Raw genomic sequence first — 18,799 nt, 5'->3', positions numbered from 1 at the left:
CAGCTTGGAGGTCCAGAGCCTCACTAACCTGCTGTCTGTCTGCCCTCAGGAGGAGCTGGAGGCCTTCGAGAAGCGCCAGCAGAGAGGAGGTCGGAGGGCGAAGAGGAGGGGGAGGAGGGAGGAGGCGGAGGATGAGCAGGAGAGGGCCAGGAGGTGGTGGAGGAGGTGCACCACCTTCGTCCTGGTTCCACTGGGTGGCGCTCTGCTGTCTGCTGCTGCCTACTACCTTCTGAGCACGCCCTGAAGGTCCTCAGGTTAACTGGAAGCTTTGAAGCTGCTGTGGTTCAGCTGTCAGCCCATCGGTTTACTTTAATTAGTCCGTTTCTCTCCAACAGAAGAAACAGCAACGATTCCCTGTTTTCTCCCTTGTTTTATATAAAATGTTCTGATTAGAGGAGGTTCTGGGCCCTCGGTGCAGAACCCATTAGTTTATCATCTCAGCTCCTCGTTATTTTCTGCCTAATCGGAAGTTTGAAACGTTTTCAGTAATTAATCTAAAGAAAAGATCTTCTGATATTCTAGAGATGGTGAAAAAGTCACTTTTGTTTAGAAACTTCAGTCCAACGGACCAATCAGAGGCTGATGTTTCTGTCGTTGCTGATGTTTTTTCTTTCCTGTCTTTAAACATTTGAAAAATAAATCTTAAAGCTTTGACCTTTTGACCTCAGTGCTGTGATGATCCCATCTGACCTGAACATTTATTTTTCAAACAGTGACCCGATTAAAGTTTTATCATCTGGTTGACTAACAGCTGTTGGCCAACAGAGGGCGACTGTGAGCGGAGGAACACAGGAAAACGGTTTCTCGCTCATGGTTTCTATAAATGAAAGTTTATTAAATCGGACTCCAGATTCTGAAGAATTTTGTCATTTCAGAAGGTCCATGGAAGCAGAAGTTCCTGTAATCATCTGTATGAGTAGCAGAATAAATTTACACATGAAAACTAATAAATCTTCGATGTTCATGAGAAAATCTAAAGTGAGATTTTAAAAGTTCTAGAGAAAATGCAGAATTTTCCTGGTTCTGCTCCAAACTCCAAGCAGCCTCCTGGAAATGTGATGCATTATGTAAGCAGTTACACAATGTTTGATCATTTATGAAGATACCCAAGCCCAGTTCCTCCGGTCCTCTGCAGGAGCAGCTGCTTCATCAGGTTATCTTCAGGTTTCACGCATGAAAATCTCCAGAGAAGAACATCTCAGCGCAGAGACACCGGGCCGGACTGATCCGAACATCTGAGATGACTGAGGAGGTAGTGAAACCTCCTCACAGCTGGTTATTGGTTCTTGATTCTGTGTTTGGGTCGACTGGAACGTGTGGAACATAGCTCTGATTCTGAAGGTTGGAAGAACCCGACCTGGACTTTAAAAATCCATTCCAGGCACAGAATTCAGCTGTTTATCAGAACTTTAATTCTTTATTTCTCGGTGTGGTCCACTTTCTACCGACACACAGAACCCGGCTGCTTCCAACAGAACCACTAAAATTAGATGAACCATTAGCTATTTTCAAACCTGTTGGACACCAGGAAAGGTTCAGAATGGACTGCGTGGGCAGAGGAGAAGATCCGGTTCTAAGCATTAGAATTAAAACATCCGAGTTTAAACACAGACTGGTTCTAAAAAGACCCGAAGCAAGAACTAGATTCAGCCTCGATTATCTTGGTCCAGATCCCAAACCAGATGTCACTCCTCATGTGAATCCTGACTTAGTTCTAGATCTAAACACAGAACAGACCACAGACACACTCCAACCAGAATGTACCTCAGACTCTAATTCAGACCTGAATCCAGAACTAAATCCAGGTCTGTTCTACATGAGAGTCAAGGTTTTAGACCAGACCTGAGCTAAGATCCATGTTCTAATCCAAACCCAGTCATGGAGTGAATCCAGATTTGGTTGTAAAATGCAGGCCTCAATCTAGATCCGAGGTCAGAGACAATTCTAGTCTAGGTAGGCAGTTCTAAATCCAGACCCAGATGTACTGATGAAAGTGGAATTTTTCTGCAGACCCAACTCAGTCCTTAACCTGGATCTGAGCACAGACTTAATTCCAGATCTGGATCCCGAATCCTTAACCGAGTCAGAACAGAACCCAAAGCTTATCTCTGCATCAATGTGAATACACAATCTAGACCAGAGTTCAGAACTGAGTCCAGATATGAATCCAGAGTTGAAGTATGATTCTAGAGTACAGTCCATAAGTGAACCCAGCCGGAGCTAGGTATAGATGTGGATCCATTCATCCACAGTTTCATCAAGATACAGTCAAATCCTGAGCCCAGTACTGAGTCTAGGCCTCCATCCAGACCTGATTCCAGATCTGAACAGAGTCCAGTCCAAAACCTGCAGTCTTAATCTAAATGTGAATCTGGAACCTTTGTTCCAGATTTCAGACCAGAAGAACCACTAATCTCCGACAGCTCTACAGGTCCTTGCATAGCGGGTCGGGTCATGTGTTGAAGGCACGAGGCTGCAGCCCCCGCTCTGTTTAATCTCCTCACGTGTGGACTACCTGGTGTGTGTGTGTGTGTGTGTGTGTGTGTGTGTGTGTGTGTGTGTGTGTGAGAGAGAGAGAGAGAGAGAGGGGGCGGAGCCAGCCCAGCTCCAGCTCTGGTAGTTATCACAGCAGCTCCCAGGCAGCACCAGAGCGATGGTCTCAGACTCGGCAGCAGCAGCTCATGTCTGCTCGGAGGGAGACCTTCCTGGGTGTCACCTTCAGCGGAGCGCCGGCTGCAGCGGTGAGTCCTGTCTCTCTCTCTCTCTCTCTCTCTCTCTGTCTGCTGGTGTCTCTTTACCTTCTGCTGTCCTCTCTGTGTCTCCTTGTTTCTGTCCTCAGTTGTCTCTGTTCCAGCATCATAACAGCTTTATTTTCTAACAGCTTCCTACAGTTTAAACCAAATGTTCTGTTTCCTCTCATTGTCCAGACTTCTTTACAGAAAAGTCTTTAACTGTTCTAACATTTATCTAAATCAGTTCCAGCTTTAATCTGGGCTCTGCTGATTATTTCCTGCTGCTCTTTGCTTCAAACTATTTATTTTAAGCAAGTAAATCTGGCAGTTCAGTTGTAATCTTTGCTCTGCCAGCTGTTTGCGTGGGAAGGATTTGAATAATCTGTGTTTTTATCTTGTACCGTCAGGGTAAATGTTGAATGTAACAGTGGTGATCAGCTCTGATTTCCTCATTTCTAGTTTGTTTCTCTTCTCTCACTGCAGATCAGTCTGCAACCTGCAGACTGATCTGGCACAAAAGTCACTCTTAATATAATAACACAAATATGTCCAGAAAAACTCTTCTTCTCCTTTAAGCTGGTGGTTCTGTTAGATTTTCAACTTTTTATCAATTAAATAACTAATAAAGTGAATTTGTAACTATAGGTTCAGGTTCTAGGACCAAAAACCCTGAGATGATTTTTCTTCATGACTCCATAGTGAAATAAAGACCCATAAAAACAGTTTTAATATGGTGTAAAAATGGGAATGATGACTACATCTGCCCTCCACTTTAACAATTAAAGACAATTAAACTGCTGCACAAAACCATACATGTCAAAAATCATTTTTAATATTTGTAAACACCTTTCTATAATAAGTTGATGTAAAATAAACAGCAACAGGCTTGGTACCGGTCCACCTGGAAGGTTCTGCAGACCTACTGCCCCCCAAATTAAATCAGATCTAAGAAATATCTGGTATATCTAATATTTCCAGATGAGGGTTTGATCTGTTGAAGAAATCGGTCTCACAGTAAAACATGATTAGTTATGTGTTTAAATTACTAACAAGCTTGATTCTAATTAAAGCTTCATGTGACAGCGGGAGCAATAAAGTCAACCAGTAATAAAGTCAACCAGTAATAAATCAACCAGTAATAAAGTCAACCAGTAATAAATCAACCAGTAATAAATCAACCAGTAATAAAGTCAACCAGTAATAAAGTCAACCAGTAATAAAGTCAACTAGTAATAAAGTCAACCAGTAATAAATCAACCAGTAATAGTCAACCAGTAATAAAGTCAACCAGTAATAAATCAACCAGTAATAAAGTCAACCAGTAATAAAGTCAACCAGTAATAAAGTCAACCAGTAATAAATCAACCAGTAATAAGTCAACCAGTAATAAAGTCAACCAGTAATAAAGTCAACCAGTAATAAATCAACCAGTAATAAATCAACCAGTAATAAAGTCAACCAGTAATAAAGTCAACCAGTAATAAAGTCAACCAGTAATAAATCAACCAGTAATAAAGTCAACCAGTAATAAAGTCAACCAGTAATAAGGTCAACCAGTAATAAAGTCAACCAGTAATAAATCAACCAGTAATAAAGTCAACCAGTAATAAATCAACCAGTAATAAAGTCAACCAGTAATAAAGTCAACCAGTAATAAAGTCAACCAGTAATAAAGTCAACCAGTAATAAATCAACCAGTAATAAGTCAACCAGTAATAAAGTCAACCAGTAATAAAGTCAACCAGTAATAAAGTCAACCAGTAATACAGTCAACCAGTAATAAATCAACCAGTAATAAAGTCAACCAGTAATAAATCAACCAGTAATAAAGTCAACCAGTAATAAAGTCAACCAGTAATAAATCAACCAGTAATAAGTCAACCAGTAATAAAGTCAACCAGTAATAAAGTCAACCAGTAATAAAGTCAACCAGTAATAAAGTCAACCAGTAATAAAGTCAACCAGTAATAAATCAACCAGTAATAAAGTCAACCAGTAATAAAGTCAACCAGTAATAAAGTCAACCAGTAATAAATCAACCAGTAATAAAGTCAACCAGTAATAAAGTCAACCAGTAATAAAGTCAACCAGTAATAAGTCAACCAGTAACAAAGTCAACCAGTCATAAATCAACCAGTAATAAAGTCAACCAGTAATAAAGCCAACCAGTAATAAAGTCAACCAGTAATAAAGTCAACCAGTAATAAAGTCAACCAGTAATAAATCAACCAGTAATAAAGTCAACCAGTAATAAAGTCAACCAGTAATAAATCAACCAGTAATAAAGTCAACCAGTAATAAAGTCAACCAGTAATAAAGTCAACCAGTAATAAAGTCAACCAGTAATAAGTCAACCAGTAATAAAGTCAACCAGTAATAAAGTCAACCAGTAATAAAATCAACCAGTAATAAAGTCAACCAGTAATAAAGTCAACCAGTAATAAAGCCAACCAGTAATAAATCAACCAGTAATAAAGTCAACCAGTAATAAATCAACCAGTAATAAAGTCAACCAGTAATAAAGTCAACCAGTAATAAATCAACCAGTAATAAAGTCAACCAGTAATAAAGTCAACCAGTAATAAGTCAACCAGTAATAAAGTCAACCAGTAATAAAGTCAACCAGTAATAAAGTCAACCAGTAATAAAGTCAACCAGTAATAAATCAACCAGTAATAAAGTCAACCAGTAATAAATCAACCAGTAATAAAGTCAACCAGTAATAAAGTCAACCAGTAATAAATCAACCAGTAATAAAGTCAACCAGTAATAAAGTCAACCAGTAATAAATCAACCAGTAATAAAGTCAACCAGTAATAAAGTCAACCAGTAATAAAGTCAACCAGTAATAAATCAACCAGTAATAAATCAACCAGTAATAAAGTCAACCAGTAATAAATCAACCAGTAATAAAGTCAACCAGTAATAAAGTCAACCAGTAATAAAGTCAACCAGTAATAAATCAACCAGTAATAAAGTCAACCAGTAATAAAGTCAACCAGTAATAAATCAACCAGTAGTAAAGTCAACCAGTAATAAAGTCAACCAGTAATAAATCAACCAGTAATAAAGTCAACCAGTAATAAAGTCAACCAGTAATAAATCAACCAGTTATAAAGTCAACCAGTAATAAAGTCAACCAGTAATAAAGTCAACCAGTAATAAAGTCAACCAGTAATAAAGTCAACCAGTAATAAATCAACCAGTAATAAAGTCAACCAGTAATAAAGTCAACCAGTAATAAAGTCAACCAGTAATAAGGTCAACCAGTAATAAAGTCAACCAGTAATAAATCAACCAGTAATAAAGTCAACCAGTAATAAATCAACCAGTAATAAAGTCAACCAGTAATAAAGTCAACCAGTAATAAAGTCAACCAGTAATAAAGTCAACCAGTAATAAATCAACCAGTAATAAATCAACCAGTAATAAAGTCAACCAGTAATAAAGTCAACCAGTAATAAATCAACCAGTAATAAAGTCAACCAGTAATAAAGTCAACCAGTAATAAAGTCAACCAGTAATAAAGTCAACCAGTAATAAATCAACCAGTAATAAAGTCAACCAGTAATAAAGTCAACCAGTAATAAATCAACCAGTAATAAAGTCAACCAGTAATAAATCAACCAGTAATAAAGTCAACCAGTAATAAAGTCAACCAGTAATAAATCAACCAGTAATAAAGTCAACCAGTAATAAAGTCAACCAGTAATAAAGTCAACCAGTAATAAATCAACCAGTAATAAAGTCAACCAGTAATAAATCAACCAGTAATAAAGTCAACCAGTAATAAAGTCAACCAGTAATAAAGTCAACCAGTAATAAAGTCAACCAGTAATAAATCAACCAGTAATAAAGTCAACCAGTAATAAAGTCAACCAGTAATAAAGTCAACCAGTAATAAGTCAACCAGTAATAAAGTCAACCAGTAATAAATCAACCAGTAATAAAGTCAACCAGTAATAAAGCCAACCAGTAATAAAGTCAACCAGTAATAAAGTCAACCAGTAATAAAGTCAACCAGTAATAAATCAACCAGTAATAAAGTCAACCAGTAATAAAGTCAACCAGTAATAAATCAACCAGTAATAAATCAACCAGTAATAAAGTCAACCAGTAATAAATCAACCAGTAATAAAGTCAACCAGTAATAAAGTCAACCAGTAATAAATCAACCAGTAATAAAGTCAACCAGTAATAAATCAACCAGTAATAAAGTCAACCAGTAATAAAGTCAACCAGTAATAAATCAACCAGTAATAATGTCAACCAGTAATAAATCAACCAGTAATAAATCAACCAGTAATAAAGTCAACCAGTAATAAATCAACCAGTAATAAAGTCAACCAGTAATAAAGCCAACCAGTAATAAAGTCAACCAGTAATAAAGTCAACCAGTAATAAAGTCAACCAGTAATAAATCAACCAGTAATAAAGTCAACCAGTAATAAAGTCAACCAGTAATAAATCAACCAGTAATAAATCAACCAGTAATAAAGTCAACCAGTAATAAATCAACCAGTAATAAAGTCAACCAGTAATAAAGTCAACCAGTAATAAATCAACCAGTAATAAAGTCAACCAGTAATAAGTCAACCAGTAATAAAGTCAACCAGTAATAAATCAACCAGTAATAATGTCAACCAGTAATAAATCAACCAGTAATAAAGTCAACCAGTAATAAAGTCAACCAGTAATAAAGTCAACCAGTAATAAAGTCAACCAGTAATAAATCAACCAGTAATAAAGTCAACCAGTAATAAATCAACCAGTAATAAAGTCAACCAGTAATAAAGTCAACCAGTAATAAATCAACCAGTAATAAAGTCAACCAGTAATAAATCAACCAGTAATAATGTCAACCAGTAATAAAGTCAACCAGTAATAATGTCAACCAGTAATAAATCAACCAGTAATAAAGTCAACCAGTAATAAAGTCAACCAGTAATAAATCAACCAGTAATAAAGTCAACCAGTAATAAATCAACCAGTAATAATGTCAACCAGTAATAAAGTCAACCAGTAATAATGTCAACCAGTAATAAATCAACCAGTAATAAAGTCAACCAGTAATAAAGTCAACCAGTAATAAAGTCAACCAGTAATAAAGTCAACCAGTAATAAAGTCAACCAGTAATAAATCAACCAGTAATAAAGTCAACCAGTAATAAATCAACCAGTAATAAAGTCAACCAGTAATAAAGTCAACCAGTAATAAATCAACCAGTAATAAAGTCAACCAGTAATAAATCAACCAGTAATAAAGTCAACCAGTAATAAATCAACCAGTAAGTTTTATTGTCCTCAGGGGGATCGGGGGGGTATCTTCTTGTCATCATTTAACAGCAAAAATAGCTTCAACAACAAGTTCAACGGAAACTCTGAGAGGGCCAGGAGCCCCCCCCCCCCCCACAGTCTATATAAAGAGACAGAGTGTGTGTGAGTGAGTGAGTGTGGGGGGGGGTGTGTGTGTGGGGGGGGGGGGTGTGTGTTAATTAAGGGGCAACAAACCTGCATGCTTCCCCCCATCAACATGTCCTGACAACAACCTTAATCCAGTGGTCTTATCGGGCTTATCGTCCCCCCAGAATCCAAGTCGAGGACCTGAGGCCAGGATGGACAAGGAGGCGTGTCCTAAAAAGCTGGGATCTACCAATCACCTGCGGCTGCTCCTCTACATCCTGATCGCCACCGTGAGCCTGCTGGGGGCGCTGTTGCTTGGCCTGGCCTTCACAGGTAAGGATACACACATTAGGACATTAGACCAACCATGACCCTTACGCCAACCTTTACCTAAGCTTCATTCACACCTGCGGCCACATCTTTACCCCTGACCCACAAACTGATGTTCCTCTGCATCAGAACCTCTAAGGTCAGAAACCTGACCACTGGGTCAGGACCAAGGAGATGGAGGGATGGCAGAAGAGACCGTTTCTTTGAAAAAGTAAAATATAGAGAGAGTCTTCTCCAGTCTGTTGTTTTATTTGTTTTTCTTTTTATCCATTCGTTCATTCATTCATTCTTCATCTCTCTTCTCTCATTGGTTATCAGTTCATCTTTTCTCTATTCTCACTCTTTCTGTCCTTTTTACACCAGTTCATCCCTTCTTTTATTCTTGTCTTTCACTTTATTTCAGTCATTCAGTGTTTTTTTTTATTCTTCTCAGTTTTTCAATCAATTTTCCTCTTTTCACTCATTTGCTTTTTGTTTCCCACATTTTTCCCTTTTCTTTAATCTATCTCCATCATCCCTCAATCACATCTCCATCATCCCTCCATCAACCCTCCATCATCCCTCAATCACATCTCCATCATCCCTCAATCACATCTCCATCATCCCTCCATCAACCCTCCATCATCCCTCAATCACATCTCCATCATCCCTCCATCAACCCTCCATCATCCCTCAATCACATCTCCATCATCCCTCAATCACATCTCCATCATCCCTCCATCAACCCTCCATCATCCCTCAATCACATCTCCATCATCCCTCAATCACATCTCCATCATCCCTCCATCAACCCTCCATCATCCCTCAATCACATCTCCATCATCCCTCCATCAACCCTCCATCAATCCTCAGTCACATCTCCATCATCCCTCATTCACATCTCCATCATCCCTCCATCAACCCTCCATCACATCTCCATCATCCCTCCATCAACCCTCCATCACATCTCCATCATCCCTCCATCAACCCTCAGTCACATCTCCATCATACCTCCATCAACCCTCCATCATACCTCAGTCACATCTCCATCATCCCTCCATCAACCCTCCATCACATCTCCATCATCCCTCCATCATACCTCAGTCACATCTCCATCATCCCTCCATCAACCCTCCATCATACCTCAGTCACATCTCCATCATCCCTCCATCATACCTCAATCACATCTCCATCACCCCTCCATCATCCCTCAGTCACATCTCCATTACCCCTCTATCATCCCTCCATCATCCCTCCATCAACCTTCCATCACCCCTCCATCACGTCTCCATCACCCCTCCATCATCCCTCAGTCACATCTCCATCATCCCTCCATCAACCCTCCATCACATCTCCATCATCCCTCCATCAACCCTCCATCATCCCTCAGTCACATCTCCATCATCCCTCATTCACATCTCCATCATCCCTCCATCAACCCTCCATCACATCTCCATCATCCCTCCATCAACCCTCCATCACATCTCTATCATCCCTCCATCAACCCTCAGTCACATCTCCATCATACCTCCATCATACCTCCATCATACCTCAGTCACATCTCCATCATCCCTCCATCAACCCTCCATCACATCTCCATCATCCCTCCATCATACCTCAGTCACATCTCCATCATCCCTCCATCAACCCTCCATCATACCTCAGTCACATCTCCATCATCCCTCCATCATACCTCAATCACATCTCCATCACCCCTCCATCATCCCTCAGTCACATCTCCATCACCCCTCTATCATCCCTCCATCAACCTTCCATCACCCCTCCATCACGTCTCCATCAACCCTCCATCATCCCTCAATCACATCTCCATCATCCCTCCATCAACCCTCCATCACATCTCCATCATCCCTCCATCAACCCTCCATCATCCCTCAATCACATCTCCATCATCCCTCAATCACATCTCCATCATCCCTCCATCAACCCTCCATCATCCCTCAATCACATCTCCATCATCCCTCAATCACATCTCCATCATCCCTCCATCAACCCTCCATCATCCCTCAATCACATCTCCATCATCCCTCCATCAACCCTCCATCATCCCTCAGTCACATCTCCATCATCCCTCATTCACATCTCCATCATCCCTCCATCAACCCTCCATCACATCTCCATCATCCCTCCATCAACCCTCCATCACATCTCCATCATCCCTCCATCAACCCTCAGTCACATCTCCATCATACCTCCATCATACCTCCATCATACCTCAGTCACATCTCCATCATCCCTCCATCAACCCTCCATCACATCTCCATCATCCCTCCATCATACCTCAGTCACATCTCCATCATCCCTCCATCAACCCTCCATCATACCTCAGTCACATCTCCATCATCCCTCCATCATACCTCAATCACATCTCCATCACCCCTCCATCATCCCTCAGTCACATCTCCATCACCCCTCTATCACCCCTCCATCACGTCTCCATCACCCCTCCATCATCCCTCAGTCACATCTCCATCATCCCTCCATCAACCCTCCATCACATCTCCATCATCCCTCCATCAACCCTCCATCATCCCTCAGTCACATCTCCATCATCCCTCATTCACATCTCCATCATCCCTCCATCAACCCTCCATCACATCTCCATCATCCCTCCATCAACCCTCCATCACATCTCTATCATCCCTCCATCAACCCTCAGTCACATCTCCATCATACCTCCATCATACCTCCATCATACCTCAGTCACATCTCCATCATCCCTCCATCAACCCTCCATCACATCTCCATCATCCCTCCATCATACCTCAGTCACATCTCCATCATCCCTCCATCAACCCTCCATCATACCTCAGTCACATCTCCATCATCCCTCCATCATACCTCAATCACATCTCCATCACCCCTCCATCATCCCTCAGTCACATCTCCATCACCCCTCTATCATCCCTCCATCAACCTTCCATCACCCCTCCATCACGTCTCCATCACCCCTCCATCATCCCTCAGTCACATCTCCATCATCCCTCCATCAACCCTCCATCATCCCTCAATCACATCTCCATCATCCCTCCATCAACCCTCCATCACATCTCCATCATCCCTCCATCAACCCTCCATCATACCTCAATCACATCTCCATCATCCCTCAGTCACATCTCCATCATCCCTCAATCACATCTCCATCATCCCTCAATCACATCTCCATCATCCCTCAATCACATCTCCATCATCCCTCAATCACATCTCCATCATCCCTCCATCAACCCTCCATCACATCTCCATCATCCCTCCATCAACCCTCCATTATCCCTCAGTCACATCTCCATCATCTCTCCATCATACCTCCATCATACCTCAGTCACATCTCCATCATCCCTCCATCAACCCTCCATCATACCTCAGTCACATCTCCATCATCCCTCCATCATACCTCAATCACATCTCCATCACCCCTCCATCATCCCTCAGTCACATCTCCATCACCCCTCCATCATCCCTCAGTCACATCTCCATCATCCCTCCATCATCCCTCAGTCACATCTCCATCACCCCTCTATCATCCCTCCATCATCCCTCCATCAACCTTCCATCACCCCTCCATCACGTCTCCATCACCCCTCCATCATCCCTCAGTCACATCTCCATCATCCCTCCATTAACCCTCCATCATCCCTCAATCACATCTCCATCAACCCTCCATCAACCCTCCATCACATCTCCATCATCCCTCCATCAACCCTCCATCATCCCTCAATCACATCTCCATCATCCCTCCATCATCCCCCAATCACATCTCAATCATCCCTCAGTCACATCTTTATCATCTCTCCATCATCCCTCCATCACATCTCCATCACCCCTCCATCATCCCTCAGTCACATCTCCATCATCCCTCCATCAACCCTCCATCATCCCTCAATCACATCTCCATCATCCCTCCATCAACCCTCCATCATCCCTCAGTCACATCTCCATCATCCCTCAATCATATCTCCATCATCCCTCCATCAACCCTCCATCACATCTCCATCATCCCTCCATCAACCCTCCATCACATCTCCATCATCCCTCCATCAACCCTCCATCATCCCTCAGTCACATCTCCATCATCTCTCCATCATACCTCCATCATACCTCAGTCACATCTCCATCATCCCTCCATCAACCCTCCATCATACCTCAGTCACATCTCCATCATCCCTCCATCATACCTCAATCACATCTCCATCACCCCTCCATCATCCCTCAGTCACATCTCCATCACCCCTCTATCATCCCTCCATCATCCCTCCATCAACCTTCCATCACCCCTCCATCACGTCTCCATCACCCCTCCATCATCCCTCAGTCACATCTCCATCATCCCTCCATCAACCCTCCATCATCCCTCAATCACATCTCCATCAACCCTCCATCAACCCTCCATCACATCTCCATCATCCCTCCATCAACCCTCCATCATCCCTCCATCACATCTCCATCATCCCTCCATCATCCCCCAATCACATCTCAATCATCCCTCAGTCACATCTTTATCATCTCTCCATCATCCCTCCATCACATCTCCATCACCCCTCCATCACAACTCCATCATCCCTCAGTCACATCTCCATCACCCCTCCATCATCCCTCCATCACATCTCCATCACCCCTCCATCACAACTCCATCATCCCTCAGTCACATCACCCCTCCATCATCCCTCCATCACATCTCCATCATCCCTTCATCACATCTCCATCACCCCTCCATCATCCTTTCATCACATCTCCATCACCCCTCCATCACCCCTCCATCACAACTCATCCCTCAGTCACATCTTCATCACCCCTCCATCATCCCTCAGTCATATCTCCATCATCCCTCCGTCACCCCTCCATCAACCTTCCATCACCCCTCCATCACATGTCCATCACCCCTCCATCACATCTCCATCACGTCTCCATCACCCCTCCATCATCCCTCAGTCACATCTCCATCATCCCTCCATCATCCCTCCATCAACCTTCCATCACCCCTCCATCACATCTCCATTACCCCTCCATCACATCTCCATCACCCCTCCATCACGTCTCCATCACCCCTCCATCATCCCTCAGTCACATCTCCATCATCCCTCCATCAACCCTCCATCATCCCTCAGTCACATCTCCATCATCCCTCAATCACATCTCCATCATCCCTCCATCAACCCTCCATCACATCTCCATCATCCCTCCATCAACCCTCCATCACATCTCCATCATCCCTCCATCAACCCTCCATCATCCCTCAGTCACATCTCCATCATACCTCCATCATACCTCAGTCACATCTCCATCATCCCTCCATCAACCCTCCATCACATCTCCATCATCCCTCCATCAACCCTCCATCATCCCTCAGTCACATCTCCATCATCTCTCCATCATACCTCCATCATACCTCAGTCACATCTCCATCATCCCTCCATCAACCCTCCATCATACCTCAGTCACATCTCCATCATCCCTCCATCATACCTCAATCACATCTCCATCACCCCTCCATCATCCCTCAGTCACATCTCCATCATCCCTCCATCATCCCTCCATCAACCTTCCATCACCCCTCCATCACGTCTCCATCACCCCTCCATCATCCCTCAGTCACATCTCCATCATCCCTCCATCAACCCTCCATCATCCCTCAATCACATCTCCATCAACCCTCCATCACATCTCCATCATCCCTCCATCAACCCTCCATCATCCCTCAATCACATCTCCATCATCCCTCCATCATCCCCCAATCACATCTCAATCATCCCTCAGTCACATCTTTATCATCTCTCCATCATCCCTCCATCACATCTCCATCACCCCTCCATCACAACTCCATCATCCCTCAGTCACATCTCCATCACCCCTCCATCATCCCTCCATCACATCTCCATCACCCCTCCATCACAACTCCATCATCCCTCAGTCACATCACCCCTCCATCATCCCTCCATCACCCCTCCATCATCCTTTCATCACATCTCCATCACCCCTCCATCATCCCTCAGTCATATCTCCATCATCCCTCCGTCACCCCTCCATCACCCCTCCATCACATGTCCATCACCCCTCCCATCACATCTCCATCACGTCTCCATCACCCCTCCATCATCCCTCAGTCACATCTCCATCATCCCTCCATCAACCTTCCATCACCCCTCCATCACATCTCCATTACCCCTCCATCACATCTCCATCACCCCTCCATCACGTCTCCATCACCCCTCCATCATCCCTCAGTCACATCTCCATCATCCCTCAGTCACATCTTTATCATCTCTCCATCACCCCTCCATCACATCTCCATCACGTCTCCATCACCCCTCCATCATCCCTCAGTCACATCTGCATCATCCCTCCATCAACCTTCTATCACCCCTCCATCACATCTCCATCACCCCTCCATCACATCTCCATCACCCCTCCATCATCCCTCAGTCACATCTTTATCATCTCTCCATCATCCCTCCATCACCCCTCCATCACATCTCCATCACCCCTCCATCACATCTCCATGACCCCTCCATCATCCCTCCATCATCCCTTTATCACATCTCCATCACCCTTCCATCACCCCTCCATCACATCTCCATGACCCCTCCATCATCCCTCCATCATCCCTCCATCAACCTTCCATCACCCCTCCATCACATCTCCATCACCCCTCCATCACGTCTCCATCACCCCTCCATCATCCCTCCATCAACCTTCCATCACCCCTCCATCACATCTCCACCACCCCTCCATCACATCTCCATCATCCCTTCATCAACCTTCCATCACCCCTCCATCACATCTCCATCACCCCTCCATCACGTCTCCATCACCCCTCCATCATCCCTCAGTCACATCTCCATCACCCCTCCATCACCCCTCCATCATCCCTCCATCAACCTTCCATCACCCCTCCATCACATCTCCACCACCCCTCCATCACATCTCCATCATCCCTCCATCAACCTTCCATCACCCCTCCATCACATCTCCATCACCCCTCCATCACGTCTCCATCACCCCTCCATCATCCCTCCATCGTCCCTCCATCACCCATCCTGTTTTTAACCGGTACGGGAAAGAAAGGACCTGATGGAGGACAGCGTGTAGGAGGAAGGATGACACACATGTGGTGTTGATTAAACCACGGATGCTTCTGTTTCTCTGTGCGTGTGCTTCATCTGGTCGCCATGACAGCAGGGAGTCCCTCAACCAATCAGAAACAGGCTCAGACGTTCAGACTGAAAGAATTTCAAATATTTTTTCATTTAGTAAAGGACACGTTTGTTTCTGTCATCAGTTTTTCTGTTCCTCCACTCAATTTGTTCTCTTGCCGTTTTGTTTTCTATTCCCTTGCTTTTTAATCTCATTTATTCACATTTTTTGTTCAATTTTCTTTCTTCTGCATGTTTTCAGTGGAGCTCTCTGATCTTCGCCCTCCTGAGCCGCTGCTTTCTGTTGCCTCCTCCTCCTCATTACGAACTCCCCCTCATCGTGTCTCACCATTAAACACTTAATGGTCTGTAAAATCTCTCCCACCTCTTTGTTTCTGTTCGCCGGCGGCCTTCACAGTCAGCAGTAGCAGGAAACAGCAGCTCTTATTTTAACTCTTGTTGCCATAGATCCTCAGCAGATGTTCCTTTTTGATCCCAGTTAAAATGGTCACTAATCTCCACAGGAACATCACGATCCACACTGCTTGGTTCCTACCACACGTAGCACTGAATCTCTGATGCTTTACATAATGTCTCAATAGATCAATGATATTCAGTGACTGAGTTCAGATCTCCATATTTCTGTATAGTCATTTCACAAGGAAGCACCACTGGCTGCAGACTGAGAAAACTACCTGACTCTGCAGGCTGGATCATGGGTGGCCATTGGAGGTAAACCATGAACTGACCCTTGACCTCTGTGGATCAACACATTGTGGACCATCTGTCAGGAAGTTCATTGCACATTCAGACAAAGCGTAACTAAACTGAATAGTTGGTTGATTTCTTTGAAAACCTCTTGGTTGGTTAGAACCTGCAGAACGTGCATCATAATGTTCTGTAACACTGATAACGAGCTGCTCATGGAGAGCCTGTTGTTTAACCTCCTGTCCAGTTGGAGGCAGTAAGCAGCGGTATTTAGCTTATGGGCTGGACCTAGATCTTCCTACCACTAGTGGTACTCAGGCTTCCCGTAGAGAACTCCTTCAGAGTCGGTGCTTGGTTTCCCCAGGAGCTCCATGTGAACTGGACCTTGAAACTGCAGCACAGCAGAACTTGAACGTTCTCAGTTTGTTGTGTTCTATGGCACCGGATGAATTGTTGAAGGATGCAGTTTAATTATTCTCTCCGTTCTTACGCAGACGTTGAAGTTTTAAATTTTCACATTGGAAAAGTTAACAGGAAGTGGGAATTCCAACTGTAGGGACCAACAGCCCTGAAGTCCAAACCTAACGTGAAAGCTTCAGAAATAAATGAGAACATGTGTCTCGTGTTTGTCTGACAGGACTGTAGAACCTCCTTCACTGAACATGTTAATGCAGCTTTTAAAAACGCTAAATACAGAGTTACTTTCACCACTTTGCATATCGAGTCCTACTGGGTTTGCACCATCAACATCTCAGTGTGTTGCCTGTAGGGCTCTATTAGCGCAGCATCACTGGTAATAATTGGTACCACTAGAGGCAGCTCGGTGGTGTTTGGACCACAGCTTGAACACCACAGGTCTAAATTATTTACAAGGTAAACCCTCAGCTAAATAACCATTATAGGCTGACCACTAGATAAAAAGCAAAGTAAGCTGAGAACATGAGAACTTAGCAGCTCTGCTTTAAAGGGAAACCAGTGGAAAGAGATGAGCTGCATAGAACCTTTCCAGAACCTTGTAGGGAACTCTGTTAACCGTGTTAGTGAGTGTAAACTTGGGCACAATTATAAAACTCCAAATTAACTCAAGTGTTCAGAAACGTTGACTTAGTTGCTGTAGGAAAGAAGAACCATCTCCCAGCATACGACCCGGTCCAATTCACCATGAAGATGTCCGAGCTCACGGTCCTGAGGCATCCCAGTGGATGTTAGATCTGGACATAGGTTCCACGTGTCCATTTCAGAGAGAGCTCATTCAAATAAATGTTCTGGTGTCTTAATATCGAGTTCTGTTCTGACCCAACGGTTCTGCAGGTACCATCAACAATCCATACATGGCTTCTTGGTCTGGTAGAAGATCAAATTCACCCAGTCTGGATGCTGCAGCCACTCTGATGTGAGGGCTGGAGATGATCCGTCATCTGTTGCTGACTCATTTATTCTCACATTCCCCATTCGGACCAAAACACCAGATCCGTGTGCTACGCTGACTCTCAGAGCTGCTTCACCATGGCAACTAAGGTCCCACTTGAAGTGCGGTTGAAGACTTTCAGCTCCAGCTTCATGCAGGAAGGTTTTTTTGTGTTTTAGAGCACAGAGAAGCTCCAGAGAAACGCTCTGATCTGCAAACAGCTCTGGTATTTAATGAGTGTTAGTTCTGGTACCAAGAACAGAGGAGTTCTGGTAGGAGGATCACAGTTTGATGCGTTTCTATAGCAACATCTGGATTTATTGTCGTTGAAGAACCTCACTATTGCTTGCATTTTGTCCTCAGGAATATTTGGGAGCAACCTCCTGGACTCCAGGCCCCTCCCCTCCCAAGAGCCTATTGCTGACAACAACCATGGTCACCATAGCAACAGCACAAACAGCCCCTCCTTCTCTTCTTCCAAGTTTGAGGCTGAAAACGTCACGTCTTCTGTGCGGAACCAGGTCAGAGGGGTCACCTACCACAGCCAAAGCACACTGGCCTTCACTGAAGATCCTCCAGCTTCCTCTTCCTCTCGAGAGGCTTCACCTACCCAGCTACCCACGAAGCTTCCTGATTGGCTGGCCTCAGTGACATCACTGAGCACCTCCTGGCCGATGAGAAGCACCACCTCAGCACCTGACACAGGTAACCCTAAGAAGTACATCTACAGGTTTGTGTCATGAAGATCTGCAAGAGAACAACAAGTCCCACAATCCTTCAGCCTGTCTGTGTTTTTGTTGTCTTGTTCTTTCCTGCCACGCTGAATCCCATTAAAGCAGCGAGGATGATCCAATAAGAGCGGATTCTGACCTGAATTCTGATCCAGTGTCCTCTGCTGGCACCGTCTGTCTGTGGACACACACGTGTCTCTGTTTGGATGCTGATTCATGAGGAGGTGGAGCAGAAGGGTTAGAACCTGGTTTAGGTGGGAATGGGTCGGTGGGCGAGGTTAATAAGCAGAAAATGGAGCAAAGTGTAGTTCTGATGAATCATTGATTCATTTTGTACTTTAAGATTCCCCTCGTCTCTGTCTC

At 43.7% G+C, this 18,799-nt stretch overlaps 2 protein-coding genes across 6 annotated transcripts in view; both read left to right on the top strand.

The window, feature by feature from the left end:
* Nucleotides 1-654, top strand: part of nfxl1 (nuclear transcription factor, X-box binding-like 1) — a 30,185-nt gene extending 29,531 nt beyond the window's left edge. For all 4 annotated transcript variants that reach the window (XM_047385790.1, XM_047385787.1, XM_047385786.1 and 1 more), the window contains one exon: nucleotides 50-654. In XM_047385790.1, coding sequence (XP_047241746.1) covers nucleotides 50-244 — 195 coding nt within the window. In that variant the 3' untranslated portion in view covers nucleotides 245-654. The remainder of the gene's footprint in view (nucleotides 1-49) is intronic.
* A 1,950-nt stretch (nucleotides 655-2,604) lies between these two features.
* Nucleotides 2,605-18,799, top strand: part of corin (corin, serine peptidase) — a 41,289-nt gene continuing 25,094 nt past the window's right edge. For both annotated transcript variants that reach the window (XM_047385785.1, XM_047385784.1), the window contains exons 1-3: nucleotides 2,605-2,741; nucleotides 8,321-8,468; nucleotides 18,069-18,410. In XM_047385785.1, the coding sequence (XP_047241741.1) occupies nucleotides 2,682-2,741; nucleotides 8,321-8,468; nucleotides 18,069-18,410 (550 nt within the window). In that variant the 5' untranslated portion in view covers nucleotides 2,605-2,681. The remainder of the gene's footprint in view (nucleotides 2,742-8,320; nucleotides 8,469-18,068; nucleotides 18,411-18,799) is intronic.

Source organism: Girardinichthys multiradiatus, chromosome 14, assembly GCF_021462225.1.
Source record: "Girardinichthys multiradiatus isolate DD_20200921_A chromosome 14, DD_fGirMul_XY1, whole genome shotgun sequence".
In the NCBI taxonomy this organism is placed as follows: Eukaryota; Metazoa; Chordata; class Actinopteri; order Cyprinodontiformes; family Goodeidae; genus Girardinichthys; species Girardinichthys multiradiatus.
The sequence above is the reverse complement of the archived record's forward strand: the minus strand, read 5'-3'. Positions and strand labels throughout refer to the sequence as shown.